The 21611-nt window shown below is 43.0% G+C and overlaps 1 protein-coding gene across 6 annotated transcripts in view; it reads left to right on the forward strand.

Annotated features, from left to right (window-relative positions):
* The window catches only part of PNPLA6 (patatin like phospholipase domain containing 6), a 91885-nt gene that overhangs the window by 36825 nt on the left and 33449 nt on the right, over nucleotides 1-21611 (forward strand). For all 6 annotated transcript variants that reach the window (XM_042448354.1, XM_042448358.1, XM_042448357.1 and 3 more), the window contains exons 7-22: nucleotides 3655-3814; nucleotides 4137-4217; nucleotides 6997-7125; nucleotides 7851-7931; nucleotides 10685-10835; nucleotides 11137-11220; nucleotides 11333-11427; nucleotides 11712-11903; nucleotides 12127-12204; nucleotides 13352-13557; nucleotides 14729-14860; nucleotides 15215-15338; nucleotides 18859-18972; nucleotides 20697-20772; nucleotides 20954-21094; nucleotides 21178-21241. In XM_042448354.1, the coding sequence (XP_042304288.1) occupies nucleotides 3655-3814; nucleotides 4137-4217; nucleotides 6997-7125; nucleotides 7851-7931; nucleotides 10685-10835; nucleotides 11137-11220; nucleotides 11333-11427; nucleotides 11712-11903; nucleotides 12127-12204; nucleotides 13352-13557; nucleotides 14729-14860; nucleotides 15215-15338; nucleotides 18859-18972; nucleotides 20697-20772; nucleotides 20954-21094; nucleotides 21178-21241 (1908 nt within the window). The remainder of the gene's footprint in view (nucleotides 1-3654; nucleotides 3815-4136; nucleotides 4218-6996; nucleotides 7126-7850; nucleotides 7932-10684; nucleotides 10836-11136; nucleotides 11221-11332; nucleotides 11428-11711; nucleotides 11904-12126; nucleotides 12205-13351; nucleotides 13558-14728; nucleotides 14861-15214; nucleotides 15339-18858; nucleotides 18973-20696; nucleotides 20773-20953; nucleotides 21095-21177; nucleotides 21242-21611) is intronic.

Below are 21611 nucleotides of genomic sequence, written 5' to 3' on the forward strand. Positions count from 1 at the left end.
ATTTTTGGAATTCCTCCTGGACAGAAGACTGAAATGTAAGATATACCCCAGAAAAAGAGGACATTGGTAATCTTGCTGTTTCCATGCTATGGAACAATGGGATTTGTAGTTTGTTGAGGCTCCACTGCTGTCTGACTGAGAAGGCAAATTCTCCTCCAAAAATCCAAATCCAACTCCTCCGTCTGCTTCTCTTCCTCGTTTTTGTCTGCTTCTCGTCCTGGTTGGTGACTCTCCTTCTCATCTACTTCTTATTCTGGTCCACAACTCTTCATTCACCAACATCTGCTTTTCCCCACGCTTAATGTTTGCTTCTCGTCTGGGACCACCACTATCTCTCTCTCTCTCTCTCTCTCTCTCATTCCTACTCCTCCCAGTCTGCCATTCTCCTTCACTCCTTCTTCCTCATTAGCCTCTACATCTCTCCAGTCCGTTTTTATCCCCCCACCTCTTCATTTTTTCCCTCCGGTTTCTTTCTTTCAAATGGCCAGTTAATTTTCTTCTTTATTCAGCTTTCCCTCTACCGCAGTCTCGTCTCGTTAATTTTGATCCCTTTCTGAAAAGTTCTAAGTCTTCTGATGAGGTATTTTTCCCGAGGACCTTTCTTTCTCTATTTAAACATTTTCCCTTTCCCTGTGAAGGAGAAATTCTTAGCAGAGCTTTGCTGTGGCGGTCATTCTTATGTGGTTTCAGCCACAACTCACAGCTGCAGTCAGCCCTTGTCCCCTTTGAGGTTTTTCTCCAATCCCCCCCAGTTGTGCCAGGGAGAATCTGGATTAATCCTCTATCCAGGGACCCCGCTGGGCTCTGCCCTGATCCCCTTTATTGGGGGGATATTTTAGCCTGCTTTCTGTCAAGAAAGTTCATTGATTAAATGGCTAATCAGCCCGTGAGTCGTGTCGCTTACCACCAGCTTCTGTGGCTTGCAACTGGTCATTCCGCCATTTCCCCGGAAGTCTCAAAGTATGACAGTTTCATATATTTTAATTTTACATTTTTAAATTGTTCACATAAAAATGCACAGACAGCCTGGAAAGGAGAAGGAAATGCTGATATATTGAAAGAGGTGAGTTTCTCATCTATGCTTCTGTATTCCACTTGCTGGGAAGCATGCATGGGAGGGTGCTGTTGCATTCATGTCCTGCTTGTGGACTCCCCTGAAACATTAGGGAGAGGGTTAAATGAGAATGCTTGACTAGATAGGCCCATTGACTCAGAAGAGCTTATGTTCACTGATCTCTGTACCAGTACTGCTGCTGTTCAAACCAGAGCTTGGAAAAATCATTTTGTTGGCTGGGGATTTAGCAATCGAAAAGTAACTTTTCCAAGCTTTTGTTCGAAATACAAAATCACTTTTGTCCTGGAAGAGAAATTAATAAACAGTGAATAAAACTAAAAGAAGAGCAAATTTGATTCTAGATCTAATCTTTGATTGATTGGCATGTCCCTCACCATATGGATATTCTCTCTGATACATAGGTTAGTATGAAATGTACAAAGGCTCGGGGCCAAGTAAGAGACATCCAGACTTTCCCTGTACCCTTTCTCTGTCTCTGCTCCATTACTATCTTGAAACATGGAAAACCAGTAAAGCAGTTCTTACGATAAGACCTTGAAGGCTACATATAGGAGCATAGGTCATTAATTCAGACCATTGGTCTGCCTAGCTCAATATTATCTACAGACTCTCTATATAGATTGGCAATCATTCGCCAAGATTTTTAGACCGCAGTCTTTCCCAATCCAACCTTGAAATACCATGGAGTGAACCTGATGCCTCTTGCCTCCAGTTAGGAGCTCCAACACAAAGCTATTGCTTTGAATTTTCCAAAGAAACATTTTGTGAAAGGACTTAATATATCAGATCATGAAGCACACACATAATTAAAATTAGAGAAAACAAGTGGGAACTACAACAAAATGTTTCATTGTGGAGCATTCCTGCCCATGATATGCCATTCCATTCCTCTACCTTCTGGTTCTCCATCCTATTCACACCCCAAGACGATGAGCATTCTGTAACAACTTAGGCCCGTTCTGCAGGGCCTATAGTACATGTTCCGTGCATACTAGGGTTAAAAAGGGGCGTCACTTCCTGAAGCCCCTAACCCTAATATGCGCAGAGCCCGCACAAAATGGTGGCGCCCGTTCCACCTGGGCGCCGTCATCTTGATGTAGCGGATGTGTTGCGTCTGCACGTCGTGCAGCACAAATGACGCAGGAGTGCGCCATTGGCACCTTGCAGCGTCATAACCATACTGCGAAAAAAAGCACCATTTTGGCGCTTCTTTTTTGTGATGCTGGGGAGCCCCACGGTTTGGATGCTGGGGCTCCTCTGCGCCACAAATGGTGGCGGCAGCAGACCGCCCGTTTTGGGCGGTCTGTAACGTGCCATTGTGTGCTCAGTTTTCCCTGTGCTATTTTGTGTCTGCATGGTGGTCTCCCCTAAAGTTTTAATGTGCTTCTATAAACTTTAATATTCCCCTGAACTTGCTAATATCCCCCTCTAATGTGTGGAATTAGTTGGTACATTTTGACTTCATAAGCAACAACAAACAACTCTGAATATCAGAAAGAGAAGAATAAAAAAAAAATCCATATACTAAATATGTTTTAAGTAGATCTTGGCCAGTAAAGCAAACATGCAATATTTTCTTAGCAATGTGCTGTCAATATATCACCAGACATTCCAGATAATTAAAGGACTTTAAGTATCTAGGTCCAAAGGACTTCTTACCTCCCACTGTTTTTTAAAGATCACTTACACCTGTCTTAATTTATATGATTTCTTGAGTTAATATGAGACAGATTTTCAGCTAATGTGGATATTAAAGTTAATCATTTTTGGAATCAGTCATCATTAACATATAGCTCCCAAGTAAATTTAGCATGTTTCCCAGGTTTCATTGCATTGGTAAGTGAATATAAGAAGACAGGAAAAGACGAGAGATACACAGGCCTAATCACTCTATAGATAGATTCAGTATAACTTGAGTTTTGATTTTATTTGGAACTTGACAACTCAGTTGGTGTGGTGTGTATGAAAAAATAAAAGAGGTTTTTAAAAAACAACTTTCTTAGCCTTTTACAGATGCTACCATAACAAAGTAGTACAAATAATAAAGTATGACAGAAAAACCACACAAGTGTGAAAAATACCAAACTGATGTTTATTTTAAAGTTTATATCCTGATTTTCAATCAAATGATTCTCTAAAGTTCCCTATAACAAAGTATAACAATAGAAAGCAATGCAATTTTTTAAGTGGTGGTGTGTACAATAGAGATGCTAGGTGTCCAACTTTCTGGTATTCCTACTGCTCTTACCCTCATGGGTTCTGTGACCATTCCAGGGGGGAAATCTTTTCCTCCCCAAAAAGAACATGTGGAATGTATCTTTCTATATCAGTGATGGCACGCGTCCCAGAGGTGGCACTCAGAGTCCTCTTTGTGGGCACATGTGCCATCGTCCCAGCATAGAGTTTGCCAGAGTTTGTTACTAGAAAGCCATAGGGACATGGCACTTTGCAATAAATAAGTGGGTTTGGGGTTGCAATTTGGGCACTCGGCCTCAAAAAGGTTCACCATCACTGTTCTATATATTAATGTGGCAGTTGTGGTGATGGTGTCCTCTTCTTTTTCCCTCTCTCTTTTCCAGTGTGTTGGGGCACTTTGAGAAGCCCTTATTCCTAGAGCTGTGCAAACACATGACCTTCCAACAGTGCCAGCAAGGAGAGTATGTCTTTCGGCCAGGTCAGCCAGATACCAGCATCTATGTGGTCCAAGATGGAAAGCTGGAGCTCTACCTATCTGAACAGGTGAGTGTTGTTGGAGGAAGAATTCAGTAGGTCAGTGCCAAACATTCTGTATGTGGTTGCACTAATTGCTTCTGCTCATTCCCTAGGGCAGGGCCTATATAGCTTGGGCATCTTGCAGCAGACCTGCTGAAATGAACAAGATGGGATAAGACCACTTTGATGGTTGTGTTCATATCCCAAACATTTCAGCAAGGCTTCCATGGGAGGCCATGATGGTGTTTTTTTGCTCAAAGGCCAGGGTTGGGGTGAGAAAGGGTATTTTCCTTTGGACACTATGGGTGATTCTCATCATGACTCGTACGTCTTCGTGTGTGTGATTTAGGATGGGAAAGAGACTCTGGTGAAGGAGGTTTTTCCGGGGGACAGCGTGCACAGTCTTCTCAGCATCCTGGATGTTATTACGGTAGGATCCTACTAAGTATCCAACTTGTTATGGATGAATCTGTCAGTTTTTCAATTTCTCCTGCATTTTCAGTATTACTTTAACATTATAATGTTACACATCCATTTATGTTTTGAAAAGTCAGCATAAAAATATTATATATTTTTATTTGCAATTCCCATAATAAATACATTTGTATTGATATTTTTTCATGTAGATACAGTTTTGCAGCCTTTTAATCCTAATATAATGCATTTTTCTGTGTACTTTTCTGCAACACATGCATTTTTAAAATTGCAGAACTGTGTTGAAAAACTCAGAGAAATGGGAATACTGGAGGATAATTGCTTCTTCTTCGTGGTCTTTGCGAATCACACAAATGGGTTATTGTGTGCCTGCGCAGCAATGCTCGAACAGCTCTAGAATCTCTGGGCAAAAGTTAGTTTTACAACTTTCTGCAACTTTTGGGCGGTAGCTCCGCCCACCCCATATATATCCTCTAATGGTCCCGCTCTTCTCCAGTTCCTTCATTCTGCTGTGCTAAGCAGCTCGAGGAACTTTACTAGCTTGGTTTACCTTGCTATTGGCCTTTTCAAATTGATATCTCTGGACTTTGACCAACGCTACTGTTCTTGACCACTCTTACGGATCATCCACGGACCTTGTTACCAATCCAGCGGTTTGACTATGGTATTTCTCACTACCCCCTTTTCGCCCAAGGCCTCTTTCAAAAGGTGGGCCAAATGCGGGGTCAAGATCCCCATGTCAGACGGACATGACAAATGTGTCCTTTGCCTAGGGAAACACATATCCCAAGGGATTGTAAGGTCATGACTTCACAGGCCCTAAAAAACCGTAATCAGAAATTGAAGGCTTCCCTTTATGAGAAGGTCTTTCAACCCTCTCTATCGTCTGCTGCATCCTCAGCCGTAGTTCCCTCCGCAGAGCCGGCCACGAAACCTTCCACCTCAGTGGTCCCCAGCGAGAAATCCCTGGGATCAGGAAAAGATTTGTCAGCAGACGCTCCAAAAACTTCCAAGAGGAAGCATGAAGACAAACATAAATCTTCCAAGTCCTCTCATACCGAACAGGACTTGGGATGGGCCAGATCTGCCTCCCCAGTGGCAAAATCTTGCCATAAAGGTCCTCCTAGCAGACTTGGGACCAACCGCCACTCCAACTCTGACTGCGGCCAACCCAACCACCGACACCGAGCGCCAGCTCCATGACTTGGACGTGCAGAGGGCATTAGCCTTTTACCTTGACAGCACTTCGGTTTTGAGGCGCTCCGAGCGGCTGTTTGTACGCTACTTGGAGGCCAAAAAGGGCATAATAACCCATTTGTGTGAATTCGCAGATGACCACTAGAAGAAACACTGTTACAGGGGAGCAACTTGTTCATTTCAGTTCTCATATACCTTTGGGGTGTGTAAAATAGGAACATTTATGTTAAAATATGAACCAAACAAATTTCCCCTTTGTCCCTTGTCACATCTCTTTTTTCTCTACCAGCTTCCTGCATTCCAGGTATCTCAGTCTTTATAGATCTTAGTTTAGGTGCCTCTTAAACCAACACACCCCATATCATAGAATCATAGAGTATGAAGAGACTCCAAGGGCCATCTAGTCCAAACTCCTGCCATGCAGGAACCACAATCAAAGCATCCCCGACAGATGGTCATCCAACCTCTGTTTAAAAACTTCCAAAAGAAGAAAATCTACCATGGGAGTGTGAACTCCTGACAAAAAGCTCTTACTGTCAGGAGTTCCTTCTAATGTTTAGGTGGAATTTTTTTCCCTGTGGCTTGCATCCATTGCTCTGGACCAGCAGAAAACAAGGTTGCTCTATCCTCAATATGACACCTCTTTAAATACTTAAACAGGTCAGTCATATCACCCCTTAACCGTCTCTTCTCCAGGTTAAACATACCAACTCCCTAAGTCTCTTCTCATAGGGTTTTATGGTTTCCAGTCCTTTCACCACTTTGGTTGCCGTCTTCTGAACACGCTCCAGTTTGTCAACATCTTTTTTGAATTGTGGTGCCCAGAACTGGACACAGTATTCCATATGAGGCCTGACCAAAGCAGAGTAGAGTGGCACTGTTACTTCCCTTGATCTTTACACTATACTTCTATTGATGGAGCCTAAAATCAAATTGGCCTTTTAGCTGCCACATCATACTGTTGACTCATGGTCAACTTGTGGTCTACTAGGACTCCCAGATCCCTTTCACATGTAGTCTCTTTCAGCCAGGTGCCCTCCATCCTATATCTGTGCATTTATTTTTATTTTTTTGTCCTAAGTGCAATACCTTACATTTCTCCCTGTAGAAGTTCAATTTGTTAGTTTTGGCCCGCTTTCTAATCTATTAAGGTAATTTTGAATTTTGATCCTGTCCTCTGGGGTATTAGCTACTCCTCCTAATTTGGTGTAATCTGCAAATTTGATGAGCATGCCCTGTATTCTTTTCTCCAAGTTGTTAATAAAGATGTTGGATAGCACTGGGCCCAGAACAAAACCCTGTGGCACCCCACTGGTCACTTCTCTCCAAAATGAAGAAGAGCCACTGTTGAGCACCCTTTGGGTTCGGCCAGTTCCTTTGGAGCTGGAACTGGGTGGGTTTTACCAAGAGTAAAGCATCTGGTTGGCCCTATGCAGTAGGTGTGGGATAACTACCTGGTTCTGAGAATGGGACATCCTCTGTGGTGAATAAGGTGTCTTACCACTCACATCAACAATGTCCGTGGGATACAGAAGGTTCTGTAGACTGTTTAGATCTCTTGGATGTCTTTCTGACAGGGCCACCAAAGGCCATACCGGACAGTGTCTGCACGGGTGGCTGAGGACTCCACAGTGTTGTGTCTTCCTGTAGAAGCCTTCTCAGCTGTCTTTGAGAAGTACCCTGAAAGCCTTGTCCGTGTGGTACAGGTGAGTCCCTGCCAATCCCACTCAGAGACTGCATTTCCATACTGTCATCTCTGTCCTCTCACCACCCCTGTTTTGCTACTTCTGCATGAATTGGTTTATCCCTCATGCCACAACTATAGCATTTGTTTGGAATGTATTTTAAACATCTGCAGTGGCAGAACTTCCAGTGATGGGAGAGTGGTGTAGGAACTTGCTTCTTCCTGTGGCTTGCAGGAATTACGGGGTGGGGGGATAAAATAATGCAAACTTCCTTGGTTTCCTTACTTTACAAATGGGATCAGCTGCATTTTCTCTGCAACATTTTCAAGGGAATTTGCTAGTATTGGCTGATCCAGTGTGGAAATATGGGGCTCAGTTTTTCTGGTAATGTGAGAAATGCCTCCTCTCATCTGTGTCAAGGATGTGATGAAGAAGAATAGGAGGTTATTGGAGAGCAGGTCTTCTAAGGCCTGTGTTATTCTTCTGTAACAAGTAACCTCAGATTTTGTTATTCTGGACAAAATAGCCGATAGACTTTAAAGCAAAGCCAGCTCTTTGAGGAACTAGTTATGATGGACTCATGTGTACAAGAAATTTTTGTGGAAATTGAAAGACTGGGGGAGAAGGGCTTTCCTTCTAGTGTTAAACATTTTAATGGGCATCAGTCATGCCCCTACTGCCATGCAAATCTCTGCTTACTGATTCAGCTCTAGATAATCTTCTGCTGTTGTTTCTTCCCATTTCAGATCATCATGGTGCGCCTACAGAGAGTCACCTTCTTGGCCTTGCACAACTATCTTGGTCTCACGAATGAGCTTTTCAGCCATGTGAGTTATTGGCCACATCTTAGTTGCGTTCAATTCCACCCTTGAGAGAATCCCTCATCTTTTCTGTATCCTGTGGAAACCTGTTTTCAACGCTCTGGGTTTCCTGCAATTGTTAGAAGTAAATGGTCTCTGAGCATGTACAAAACACATTGTCCTTACTATCACATAAGGATTAGGACTGAAGGCTGAAGGTGTGATTTCCAAACACAGTCAGCATTAGTCTGTAACATCGCTTCGATCCACTGGGAGAGGCGGGGAAACATAAATAAATTTTATTATTATTATTATTACTAGACGCTTGGGCAGACCATCCTCTTCTAAATTTAGAACTTGTCTGCCAGGGATTGAATGCACTGTACAATCTTCTTTTTTTTTCCTATTGCCAACATGTGCTTTAGCATTGCACACTGCTTTTGGGAAAAAAAATACTGTTGAAAGTGATTTTACATATTGTGTGTGTGTGTTTGCCATAAGAAAAATGCAGCAAATGGGTTACAATACAGAGAAAAGGAGGGAGTGACAAAAAGAGAGGAACCTGAATTTGTATTCACACTTCAGCTTGCAAGTTACTGTTCTCAGTAAATGCTGTATTTGTTTTATTTATTTTTTCTGGTTTTATGTCATTGTCCCCCCCCCCCCTTCTTCCCCATTGCTATCAGACATTATAGGGAGAACAAATTACATTCATAAGGTTTTATTTTTTAAAAAAACTTTGGAATGAATTTTAAAGAACACTTTGACAATTCTTTTTAAATGCATTTATTTATTTATTTATTCATGCCATGCATATTTTTCTCACCAAATGACCTTACTTGTAATAAGTCTTGTTTGCCTCTGTTTACAACCACGTATTTATTGTAATGTACCGTATTTTCTGGCGTATAAGACGACTAGGCATATAAGACGACCCCCAGTTTTTCCAGTTAAAATATAGAGTTTGGGATATACTCACCATATAAGACTACCCCTCTTCCAACGCACACCAAATAAAAATTAAAAAACCATGAGATTTTATTTCAATATGGTAATTTTAATTCAAATGACATCCAGGTACTTAGCAGGAAACCTTGTTGTATACAAAGCCTGCTTGGATTGATCAGCTCTCCCTGCCTGCCCAGCCCTCCCTGTCTCCAGGACTATCAAAGCGGTAGCTGCTTTCATATGATTGTCGCATACGGTGGGGATGTGGGCGCGGCCGTTTTTGAGCTCACCCCACCATATGCGGAGACCACAGATTCTTCAGTCCGGCTCAGAAGTTTCAGCACCTGCCCTATAAGATGACACACGGCGTATAAGACGACCCCCAACTTTTGAGAAGATTTTCCTGGGTTAAAAAGTATACGCCAGAAAATACAGTATATACTGTAATGTTACTTGTAAATTATAAGTTCTTATTATAACATCATCCTTGCCAGGGTGGGGTTGCTATATTTGGAAACTCTTGGTGAGAGAATGAATATTGTGTATACATATTCCCTTTGTACATTTTCCCTCTCCTGTAATATATCCTATATCACCTTAGAGTTTGTTTATAGAAGAGTTGAGAAAAATTATAAAATACATAGATATATTAAATTAAAAGTCGCAGGTCTTTGGTCCCAGGGCTGTGCCTTAACTTTAAACAATGTTTTCTTCTGTTTTGCTGCATTTGAAAGAGAGGTCGTTGTGGAACATGGGCTGGGCATATCTTCACCACCCCTTTTGTGTTTTTAAAGGACTTCAAGTCTTGATCCCAAATAAGAAACCTCTATTCAGTGGGTTTTTATCCATGATCCCACTGGAAACCCCAATGCTAACATACTTGTGCATAAGCACTCCCTACTGGTAGAGTGTGTTCCCTTTTTTGAATCACATCTTAAGGGATCACTTTATTTTTTGCCGTTCTTAAAATCAAATCCAACACACACACCAACCACCATTTAATCAACAACAGTTTCAACTTCCACCCCAGTCTCATTGAAACAGACACGTTTCTTTCCTTTCATTTAAGGGCAGGGTGTGTGTGCAGATGTTGTCTAATGTTGTTAATACAGTAGCTCTCTTGATCAGGCCAATGTTTATACTGTGTGATAAAGCATAATCTCTTTTCCCTCCAACACTAATATTAAACATTTAAAGCAGCCCAAGCATGAGTCGTCTGTAAATAGATCTGTGATTGTGAGTAGCATAGGTGTAGAGAGTGACTGTAACCCTTCAGATCTTTTAAGCACTACAAATCATTCTCTCTTTTTTGGCAGAAATTAGCGATGTTTTGACATGTCTCTTGCTTCTTGATCGTGTAATTTTTAGAGTCTTGATACCTCATTGCCATTCCATTTATGCCCAGCCCTTGTAACATGTGACTGTTCTGTGAAAGGAGAGGTGCTTTTTTAAGGAAAAACAGAGCCTCCTTTTTGACACAAACTGTAGATTTTAGCAGCCCTGGCCCAAAGGAATATGATTGCTTTTGTTTTAAATAGTATAAAAGGGACACTGTAACAACAGAATTACTGAACAATATTTTTGTTGTTTTCAGTTTGGTTTTCGTTTCCTTTGGGTATGTCTTTCGAGAGGCTAATTGTGTGAACATTGCAAATAATTCAATGGTTTCTTAGCCTCTCTTACAGCCTATGGGATAGTACTGTATGTCAAATACCTTCATATGAATTTTTTATATGCAATGGAAATAAAAGCATGGGTTGATTCTGCCTAAAAAAATAAATAAATTTAGAACTTGTCTGCATGATAAACATGGGTATGTTTCCTGTCCCCAGGAGATGCAGCCATTGCGCCTTTTCCCCCAGTCAAGCCACACCTCCCGCACCAGTCCCATCCGGCACAGCAAGCGGGTCATTAGTACCTCCTCCATTGAAGAAGCGAAGGATAGTGTTGGAAGGCAGCAGGATGCTTCTCCCAAGGACCAAGGTAAGAAATCTGTCCTGGGCTTTTCCATGGGAAGTCAGTAGTGTTCAGTTCTGCCATGGATCCCTGCCTTGGGAGGCACACATTCACTTTGCACTTCCACACCTTTGTCTTCCCTGTTCTGTCAAAGCCTGCTGTAGCTCCACATCAGCATCATTAGGGCTAAGGTTAGTCAGCTTCTGAAGTTCCTGCTTTACCCAGATTATTGATTGCTGCCTATACTCAGCTAGCCTTTCAAGTATATGTGAGTCGGGTAACTCCATGTTTACTGTGCCTGCTGAGTGACAGCCTCTTAAATTTGCAGGTGACCCACTGAAGCCAGGTTTACTAGAGCCATCTGCTGCCCCACCGTTAAGTCGTTGCATCTCCATGCCAGTTGACATCTCAGGTAGGTTTCTGTCTTGTCATTTTCTCCTTTTCCATAGTAATGGAATATTTGTGGTCTTTAGACCTTAGCCTTCATAGCTCTGGTGACCACTGAGCTCTTTTTTAAAATGCAGGAATCCAGAAGGGGCCCCGTTCAGACTTCGACATGGCCTACGAGCGAGGCCGCATCTCAGTATCTCTACAGGAGGACAGCTCTGTCTTTGCCAGGGTAGGTCCCTGCAGATAGGAGTGTCCTACTCAACCTCATTTATTGAACATGTTAGCCAGAATCCAAGAGACACCCAGGATTTTCAGAGGAGCTGTTTGTGCTTGACATTTAGTTGTAGACTCTCAGTCAAACACCAGTAAGAGGGATAGAATTTGGACTGTCCTGATTTTTGGAAATGAGGGATGAGGTATTTTAAGGTGTTTTTTAAAAGTACCTTTCATACAGGTAGGCTTCTATTCCTTCTGCATGCTCTTCTCTTACTTTGTCCATCCCATCCTTGGCAGTCAGTGTCCCACGAGTCCCGTGATCGGAAGTCTGTGACGCTGGAGGAGCAACCATCTGGGATCTACCACTACAACTACTGTGAGGATGACTCAGCAACTGGTGACTGTCCTTTTGGGCCCTACCAAGGCCGCCAGACAAGTGCCATTTTTGAAGCTGCCAAGCGGGAGCTGGTCAAGCTCATGAAAATTGAGGTAGAGGCTGCTCTCAGTGTTCCAGAAGATGGGATTCCTGGAGATCTGCCCCACTCAGTACACTTACACTCTTAACAGGAGTCAAAATAGAGAGGGTTGTTAAAGCAAAACAAGGGTTCTAATGGTCAGTGGTCAATGGATGGGCTGTGGGACCTACTATGCATGACTCTGGCTGTCATAGCCCTAAAACATTATTGCCACCACTCCCTTCCTCTTTCCACAGAATCCCTCTTTGCTGAATCATCGGGTATTACTGCACCATGCCAAGGCTGGTACTGTGATTGCCCGACAAGGAGATCAGGTAGGTATCATGGAAGATAATCAGTAAAGTAACATGGGACAGAGGGGAAGGGGTTCTAGGTATTGTAGCCAGTTTCTTCTCTCCAATAACTAAAAAAAACCCAAAACACCAAACATAGAAAGTGGTAGAACAATTCATATAAATGCAAGCTAGAAAAGGAGTGAGAAATGTTCATGGTAGTGGTGCTTTTTGCAGAGAATGGCTGCCTCTGTCTATAGTCCCAGTTCAGTTCTTGATGCATGTGCCTTCTAGGAGGCAAAGTACCTACAGATTTCCCTTATCTCAATGCACACACATGTACTCTTTTATTCTCCAGGCTTCCCACCTTCCATTTCATTGTGAATTGCTTTAGGTAATTAGTCTTGCAAACAATCATTTTCGAAATCTTTTTCAACTTCTCTCTGATGACAGGACAATAAACAATGTTGTGAAACAAGAAGTGGACAGGCAGGTTTAAATGAAACATGATGAAAGGCTTTGTGGCTCTTCAGAGGAAGATGTCTGGGAAGAGGGGCTGTGGAGGCAGCCCAGAAGTATTAGACATTTCGGGAGCAGATTTGTTTCAGGTCCTCCTAGGGCTGTTGATTGGATAACATAACTAAAGGCAGGTGAAGGAAATTCCAGCCCCTGGCTCAGTGTGAGAAATTGAGGCCTCTGTCCTCACCTTTCCACAGCAACAGAGCTTTTTAAAAATCTCCATTCTCTGGATGCTGTCAAGAAGAGACTGACTAATCTTCCCAGTCTTCTACAAACTCCCATTCCCTTTGAAAAGCAACTTGCCTCACTGCAATTAGTGTCCATGGCTGTGTGTGCATCGCAAGAGTCATAGTTCAATAAATCCAAGCTTTGCTGGCTTCAGAACTATTTTCTTGGCTCTTTTCAAAATGTCAGCTCTTGAGTTCCCTGCACTCTTACATAACAATTGCTGCCAGTGTGGTTTCATAGTTTAGGAGGTGTTGCTTCAAAATGAATACACTAAATCTGGGCTATTTCTTCCTTGAAGCTTCCAGTCCTGTTGTAAGAAGCTGAGTTTTTGTGCCCCATGGAGAAAGTGCCAGCTTATGTAAATTCCTAGGGATCTAGGTCTTCTGCTTATCTTTGCCCCTCCCAGCCCTGAATCTCTTCCCTGTACTGGTTCTCTTGGCAGGATGTCAGCCTGCACTTTGTGCTTTGGGGTTGTCTGCATGTTTACCAGAGGATGATTGACAAAGCCGAGGATGTGTGCCTCTTCTTAACTCAGCCAGGTGAGATGGTGGGCCAGCTAGCCGTCCTCACTGGAGAGCCACTCATCTTCACCATCAAGGCCAACCGTGACTGTACTTTCCTCAAGATCTCGAAGTCTGACTTCTATGAGTGAGTGATATGTGAGGGTGTGCTCATGTGCATACACTTGTTTGCCACACGGTGTCAGGGGTCATGGAGTGGCCAATCACAACTCCATGGCCACTGTATGACCCTTGGGACTGTTCTCCAACTACAGGCCAGATACTCCTTATCTCCCAGGCTGATCCACTTTTTTTTTCTTAGCCTTGCAAGATGAGGAGGGCTGGAGCAGGGAGACTCTGAAGGCAGAATGGAAAGAAAAGGACCTATTTTGGCTGTTGCTGTCATCTTCAGTCAAAAGAAAAAGAAAGCTTTCTTGGCCACAAACTTTTTCCTCCTTACATCCCCAATATATGGAGTTTCCTATGTTCCAGTTTATATTTTTCTTTCATAAACTGATGGGAAACTATCTAAAGTGTGAGACTCTGCCTAACTCCATTGAACCTCAGATGGCTGCACGCACTGTGCCTCCAAAACCTACCTTTTTAAAAAGTTATATTTAAAAATCAGAATGCCCCCTGTAACATCTAGGAGTCAATTTTGCAGTATTCCTGTTCCCCATTGTATTGTTTTTGGCCACAGAGACATTTTTCTAAAAAAAGAAGTGACCTGGAAGTCTTTCCCTGGTTTCAAACAGCATGGGGGTCATGAGGGTAAACTGATAGATTTTGTCCAAAAAAACCCTGGGAATAGGGGTGTTGTAAAACCACACTTGGAGGGGGTTGCTTTCATCCTACAACCCATGCTTCCCTGCTACTCCCCCCCCCTCCACACACACACACTAATACCAAAACAACCATTGAATAATCAAACCTTTCCTATCTTAACCATGTTGGCTAATCTCTTTTAAAACAAGGAGAGTTGCGTGAAGTTAGTTAAAATTAGTGCTGCTTCTTGAACACCACTATATGTTCATACACACACACACACACACACACACACACACACACACACACAGAGAGAGAGAGTTTCCGACATCTAACAGCTCTTCTAGAAGCTGACAGTCGATGAATCAAGCCTTACACTGAGACAAGGCACTTTCTTCAGAGGCTCTAGTTCTGTCTACCCTCAGTGATGACAGTGCCTTTCCTTGGTGTCACTCAGAAGTATTTCCCAGCCCTGATATGGGAAATGCTTAAGACTTTCTATATGTGGCACAGCATAGGCTCTGCCTTCAGCCCATGTCTCCGTCTTATTCCAGGATTATGCGGGAACAGCCAAGTGTGGTCCTGAATGTAGCCCATACTGTGGCAGCCCGCATGTCTCCATTTGTGCGCCAGATGGATTTTGCTATTGACTGGATGGCTGTGGAGGCTGGACGAGCCCTTTACAGGTAAGAAAGGATAGCAACTTTTCTAAATTCGCCCTTTACCTTGCTAAAGTTAATCTGCTTCATCTTAAGACTCAACAGGCTCTTAGCTTGTCTTCTGTACAAGTGAACGGTGGGTTCTTCTTGTTCCTGTAGCTACAGTTTGGTCACTTCAATCAGAATGGGAAATAGAGGCAGACTCTTCAGCAACTGCACTCTTAAACAAAAAAAGAAAACTTTTCCTTCCTCTGAAAGTAGAGTCGACTGATGAGACATGTGCATACCCATTGTGTCATGACACTACCAGACAAACACTGTGTATTACCAGACCCAGGGAAAGGTTGATCAATTTCTCTTTCTCTTTCATGTTAACCCCAGGCAGGGAGACAAATCGGATTGCACATACATTGTATTGAATGGGCGGCTGCGCTCTGTGATCCAGAAGGGCAATGGCAAGAAGGAGTTGGTTGGCGAGTATGGGCGTGGGGACCTCATTGGAGTGGTGAGTAGGAGGATGGGAAGGGATCTGGCAAGGGCACTCAGAGGACTAGACTGACCAGTGCCCTTCATGGTTGACTTTGCTGACCATGGCATTACATGAAAGCTGGGTGCTTTTGGTCTCAGATGTTCACTGTCCCTTCCCTCCCACACCCTTGCCTTAACACCCTTGCTGTTGGAGTCACCAAGACTTCTAATTCTGGGCGACTTCAACATACCACTCGAGACCAGTCTATTAAATCTTACAGGTGCGACTGGGGTGTTCATGGAATCCATGACAAACATGGGCCTATCCCAATTGGTCAGCAGGCTTACTCATTGTGAGGGTCATACACTCAATGCAGTCTTTAGTACGGAACAGGAATACTTGTGGGTGGAGGTAACGAAAACCTCCCCATTGTCATGGATGGATCATTTCCTGATCAAGGCTGAACTCGGAGCCATTGTCCATCCCGTCGGGGGTGGAGGACCCATTAGAATGGTCCTCCCTCAAAGGCTAATGGAACCAATTGGATTCCAGAAATCCTTGGAGGTTTCATTGGTTGGTAATGCCAATGATTCTGTCGAAGCTTTGGTTAATACCTGGAATAACAGTCTTATCAAGGCTATCGACATGATCTCTCCCAAGCATCCTTGCCAGCCCACTTCAAACCGCCGACCATGGTATACAGAAGAACTCAGAAAGATGAAGCGAGTTAGACAACGTCTAGAGCACGTCTGGCGAAAAACTTCACTCTTATCTGACAGGACTCGTCATAGGAATTTCCTTTGTTCCTATAGAGGGGCAATGCGTGCAGCGCAGAGAGCCTTCTCCTCTGCACGCATTGCATCTACAGAGTCTCGTCCAGCAGAGCTATTTAGGGTGAAAAGGGAACTGACACAGGTTCCACCCATGCAGAACCCTTTACGTAACCCGACAGTGGCCTGCTGCGATGCATTTAACATGCCGGAGTTACAACAGAATCAACTGATGAGGTGTCCAGCAACCCTGTTGATTTAGTTATACTGGATCAATTTCAATCTGTAAGTACAGATGATATGGACAAGCTCCTTGGTAAAGTGAAGAAAACAACTTGCCCTCTCAACCCTTGCCCTTCTTGGCTGGCCATCCAGGGGGGAGATGCCTTGAGGGTGTTCTTAAGGGTGTTATCATCATTCCATCCTGTTTGAAGGAAGCGACAGTTAGGCCACTCCTGAGAAAACCTTCCCTTGACCCCCTGGATATGAAGAACTACAGTCCAGTCTCTTTATTGCCATTTCTGAGCAAGGTGATTGAGAGAGTGGTTGCTTTTCAGCTCCAAACTATCTTGGATGAAACTGATTAACTGGCTTTGGGAAGGAAGTTGGAGTTGAGACTGCCATGGTTGCTCTGGCGGATGATCTTCGCCTGAGCATTGACAGGGGTAATGTGGCCCTGTTGGTGTTACTGGACCTCTCAGCGGCTTTTGACACAATAGACCATGACATGCTCTTGAGTTGCCTGGGAGGGCTAGGGATTGGAGGCACTGCATTGCAGTGTTTCCGTTCCTTCCTCTTAGGGAGATTCCAGAGGGTGATGCTCGGGGACAGTTGCTCTGTAAGGAAAGAGCTTAATTGTGGCATCCCACAAGGTGCCATCCTGTCACCAATGCTTTTTAACATATACATGAAGCCTCTGGGAGAGATTATCCGGAGGCATGGGGCAGGATGTTAGTACAGTGATGACACCCAGATATATTTCTCTATGTCTCGGTCATCGGCTTTGACTTCAGATGGTGTCTCTCCTCTCAATGACTGTTTTAATGCAGTAATGGACTGGATGAGGGAAAACAAATTGAAGCTGAATCCAGACAAAACGGAGGTATTTTATGGTATCGGCTCCAAACCCAGGTATTGGGATATGACCTCCAGTCCTGGAAGGGGTCACACTCCCCTCAAAGGACTGTGTTCGCAGTCTGGGGGTGCTCCTAGATCCATCGCTTCACATGACAAACCAGGTGAATGCGACGGTCAGAAGTGCCTGTTATCAGCTTTGGCTGATACGCCAGCTGCGTCCTTTCCTGGAAGTCGGGGACCTTGAGACCGTAGTACATGCACTGGTAACCTCATGCCTTGATTTCTGTAGTGCACTCTACATGGGGCTACCCTTGTGCTTGGTCCGGAAACTTCACTTAGTTCAAAACATGGCAGCCCGACTGGTCTCTGGTACATCCAGAAGAGACCATATAACACTGATCTTAAAATTACTTCACTGGGTACCCATTAGTTTCCGGGCCCAGTACAAGGTGTTGAGTATCACCTTTAACGCCCTAAATGGCTTGGGTCCAACCTATATTTGGGACCATCTCCTTCCATATAATCCTCCCCACACACTTAGATCCTCAAGGAGGAATTTGCTACAGCCTTATAAAACAAGGCTGTCCACGACCTCCCAAAGGACTTTCTCAGCTATCACGCCCAGATTGTAGAATGGCCTGCTGGATGAGATCTGTCAAATTACCACCCTAAACAGCTTTAAAAAAACTATAAAGATGGCTCTCTTCTGACAGATCTTTCCTGAATAGTTTCTCTGGCCATCAGAAGAACTCTAAGATCTCCGGCTGCACTTTAGTCACGGTCTATAGTTTGCTGTCTCTCTTTCTATATTTATATAATTTATTTTATTTTTATGTATTTTTTAAAAACTCTTACATCGTTTAATTGTATTTTAAAAGGGGGGGGGTTTGAGGGTTTTGGAATACATGTTTTTTTAATCTCTGTAAGCTGCCCCGATTGCATCTTGTAGAGGGGCTGGATATAAATAAATTTTATTATTATTATTATTATTATTATTATTATTATTATTAACAACTAGTTGCCTGCAGTGGTTGCATACCAAATACCTGTTTTTGAAATGCAGAAAAAATGGGGCTATTTGGGAGTAACACATGTGTGTGCTTATGGGGCTGGGGTTATTTCACATATTTTCGTGCATTTGAGGGGCTTTCTGTGTGATTTTGGGACAAAAATTGCATGAAAATCATGCTGATTTTTAAAAAGTGGTGTTGGGGGCCTTGAGAGAATAGTGATAGGCCACAGTATACCAACCCCTCCACTAAAGGAGTGCATACACTCTCCGGGTGTGATATCCTTCAGGTAATTTAGTAGGTTGGGGGATCTCTCAGTATCCCTTCATTCACTGGAGAATGTGGGCATAAATCCCTGATCATCATAAACAAGAGAAATCTCCCTCCAAGTCCATTTGTAATCTCCATATCCATTTGGTCTCTCAGATGTGATGTCCCCTTTAGGCTCACAAATTGTATCCTTCTTACGTAAGACCCTTGCTTTAGCCCTTTCTTGAGCAAACTCATATGGTGAACATCTCTGCTTTTGTCCAGTCATAATATTTCCTAGATTATTCTTTTGTCTATGTTTGTCCCTTAATTAATTGTTCTCCAACTCTTCTCTTTTTTTGCATTGACTTCTGAGGAGCTCCTCTCTTTCATGCTAATAAAATCCTTAGGTGAGGGCTAACTAATTTGACTCAACTATTGTATCTTCAGGTAGAAGCCCTGACCCGCCAAGTACGAGCCACCACCGTCCATGCTGTAAGGGACACAGAGCTGGCCAAGCTCCCAGAAGGCACCCTCAACAACATCAAACGGCGTTATCCTCAAGTGGGTTATCGGTAATTCTGTATTTGGATTATGTTGCATGTGCTGAAACAGTTCTCAAGGCCTTTTTCATATTTTAACTTTGCAGTGGGTTGAACACAAAGACTCCATAACTTGGTACATTTATTGGTACAAATATAATATAACTAGTGTAATAATTATATATGTTTAGGACATAGAAATGCTTAAGTAGAAAGGCCTTATAAATAGACATAAACACTCAATATAAAGATTTAAAAAGTGGTAAACAACATATTTAAACAGATGAGACTGCTTCATCCCTTACACTTCTGCCCAGTCTCTTTAATCTTTATGGGAGGCCCTTCTGGTGATGCTGAATGCTCCTCTGATCAATCTGGCAGCAGCTCAGAAAGCAGTACTTAGACATCTTGCCTTTACTTTTTGTAACACCTTGCATGGAAATATTTTTGTCTCATGCTAATAATATTTGACACCTTCAAATATATTATCAAAAATATCTATCTGCATGAATTGGAACAGCTCCTAGCCTGATCAACAACAGTGTTCAAGCAAAGGTATGTTGCTGTCACAGATAGACGTCTGAGTTAAGGTCCCTTGGCAAGCCTGTTGGTATGGTGCAGCCTTTCAGCTCCATGAAAATGAGGTCTGCCGACTCCATTCCCACAGGAGAGGGCTACCATATAAAAAGGGTGTGGGAATAGCCTTCTAACTCTGCCTATTGGGATACTGTTATCTAGCTGCAAACTGCATTAACTATAAAGCTATGTGCTCACTAATGAAGTCTTTCACCTAGTGACTGCAGAATTACACTGCAAGTTCAAACACATGAACACATTAAATAAGTAAAAATTAATTAATGCATTTTACAAGCAAGGTAACCACCAAGCACATATAGAATGCATGTCAACTTTCACTTGTCTACAAAAGAGAGATGACTGTCACATACACACAGATTTACGTGCCTGCATATACATGCAAAATATATTTTATTTGTTTGTTCATTGCACATTGCTTTGGTAAATCTTTTAATAAACAATATATATTTTAAAAAGTAAATAAACCAAGTACATCACTAACATGCAATTATATTGCATGTAATATACATACTGAAAGTGGAAGAGTACACTAATGTGATCTCATCCACTGCTGAATTGAATTATATTCACAAATTCCAATCCATTAGCAGAGGTATGAATAAGGACATTGGCTTCAGAGTACACCACATATATTACTAGAACAGTAATACAGCACATATAAAAATGAATCTTTTCAGATAGAGTTTTAAATGCTAGGAAACTGACATTGAGTAAACAGATTTATTGCTTTCACACATCAATGCTAACTGATCATTGCAGTTTTCAAAGAAGTAGCCATGTTAGTTTCTTGCAGCACAAAAAGGAGGAATGGGGTGGGGGCAGGGGGATGAAATGTGGCACGACCTTTAAAACTAACTGGTTTTTATTTTTGCATGTTCTTTAGTGGCTATAAACCCATTTTTTGGCTGTCTTAAATGTGCTATCATGTTTCCTCCTCCCCTCCTTTTCCTGCCTGCTTTTTATTCTACCTTTGCTGAAACTGGTCAAGGACTTGGGGTCCTAAAGATGGTTCTGTATGTAAGTGATGTCTGTATGTTTCTCAAATACTAGCAATAACCTTTCTGTCTTTGACCAAGCTAAGTAGGATACAGGTTCTGCCCTCTGCCTCTGTGACCTCTTGACTCACCAATATGCTTATGCTTTATGCAGGTTGTCACCCGCCTGATCCATCTCCTGAGTCAGAAAATCCTGGGAAACCTGCAGCAGTTGCGTGGCCCTTTCACAGGTAGGAGTGGTGCTCTTTAGGCCATGCACTGCTGCATGAGGCACAGAGCATCCCCCCTGTGCTACATTGAAGGATCAAAGAATATTCCTGTGTGGGAGGGAAGAATGAGGCTGATATGGTATGCAGATTTTCCGACCAGTCAGGACTCCATACTTCAGTGAAGATTATATCTGCTATGTAGGTTCTGGTCTTGGCATGACCTCCAGCTCAGAGTTGACCAATCCAGCTAGTAACCTCTCAACCGTGGCAGTTCTTCCTGTGTGTAATGATGTGCCCATGGCAGCCTTCACATTGGAACTAAAGCATGCCCTAAATGCTATTGGTGAGCTTTGCCTTTTCTCTGTTTCTCTGTGTTATTTGGCTCTAGTTTCTTCAATTGTGACTAATTTTCATCTGGCTTTACAGGTCCAACACTGCTACTCACCAGTGACATCATAAGGGCTCGACTTGGAGTTTCGGCATTGGACAGGTACTGTGGGTGTTTAAACATGTGTGTACTCAAGGTCTTAGGCAGAACCATAATAATTGATGTTGGCATTAGCATGAATGTGTATTGTAGAGGCACTGAGTGCTTCTCCCAGTATTGCCCAGGATTCTATTGCTTCCAGCTGTTCCAAGAATGTGCCCTTACTATGGAGCAACTTCCTAGCAACTCCTTTAATCTTCTCTTGAGGTGCACTGCTGCTTCTTTAAGTAGTGCTCCTGGAAAAGTGCAGTGGGTTGGGAAGTAGGATGTGGGTTTTACAGGACCACAAAGGATGAAAAAGAGAGAGATGCTAGGTTGCTTTTGGACTCTGTCCACCTTGCTTCCTCCACAGTTGAGTGCCAGTGAGTGAGGA

Source organism: Sceloporus undulatus, chromosome 2 (assembly GCF_019175285.1).
Source record: "Sceloporus undulatus isolate JIND9_A2432 ecotype Alabama chromosome 2, SceUnd_v1.1, whole genome shotgun sequence".
In the NCBI taxonomy this organism is placed as follows: domain Eukaryota; kingdom Metazoa; phylum Chordata; class Lepidosauria; order Squamata; family Phrynosomatidae; genus Sceloporus; species Sceloporus undulatus.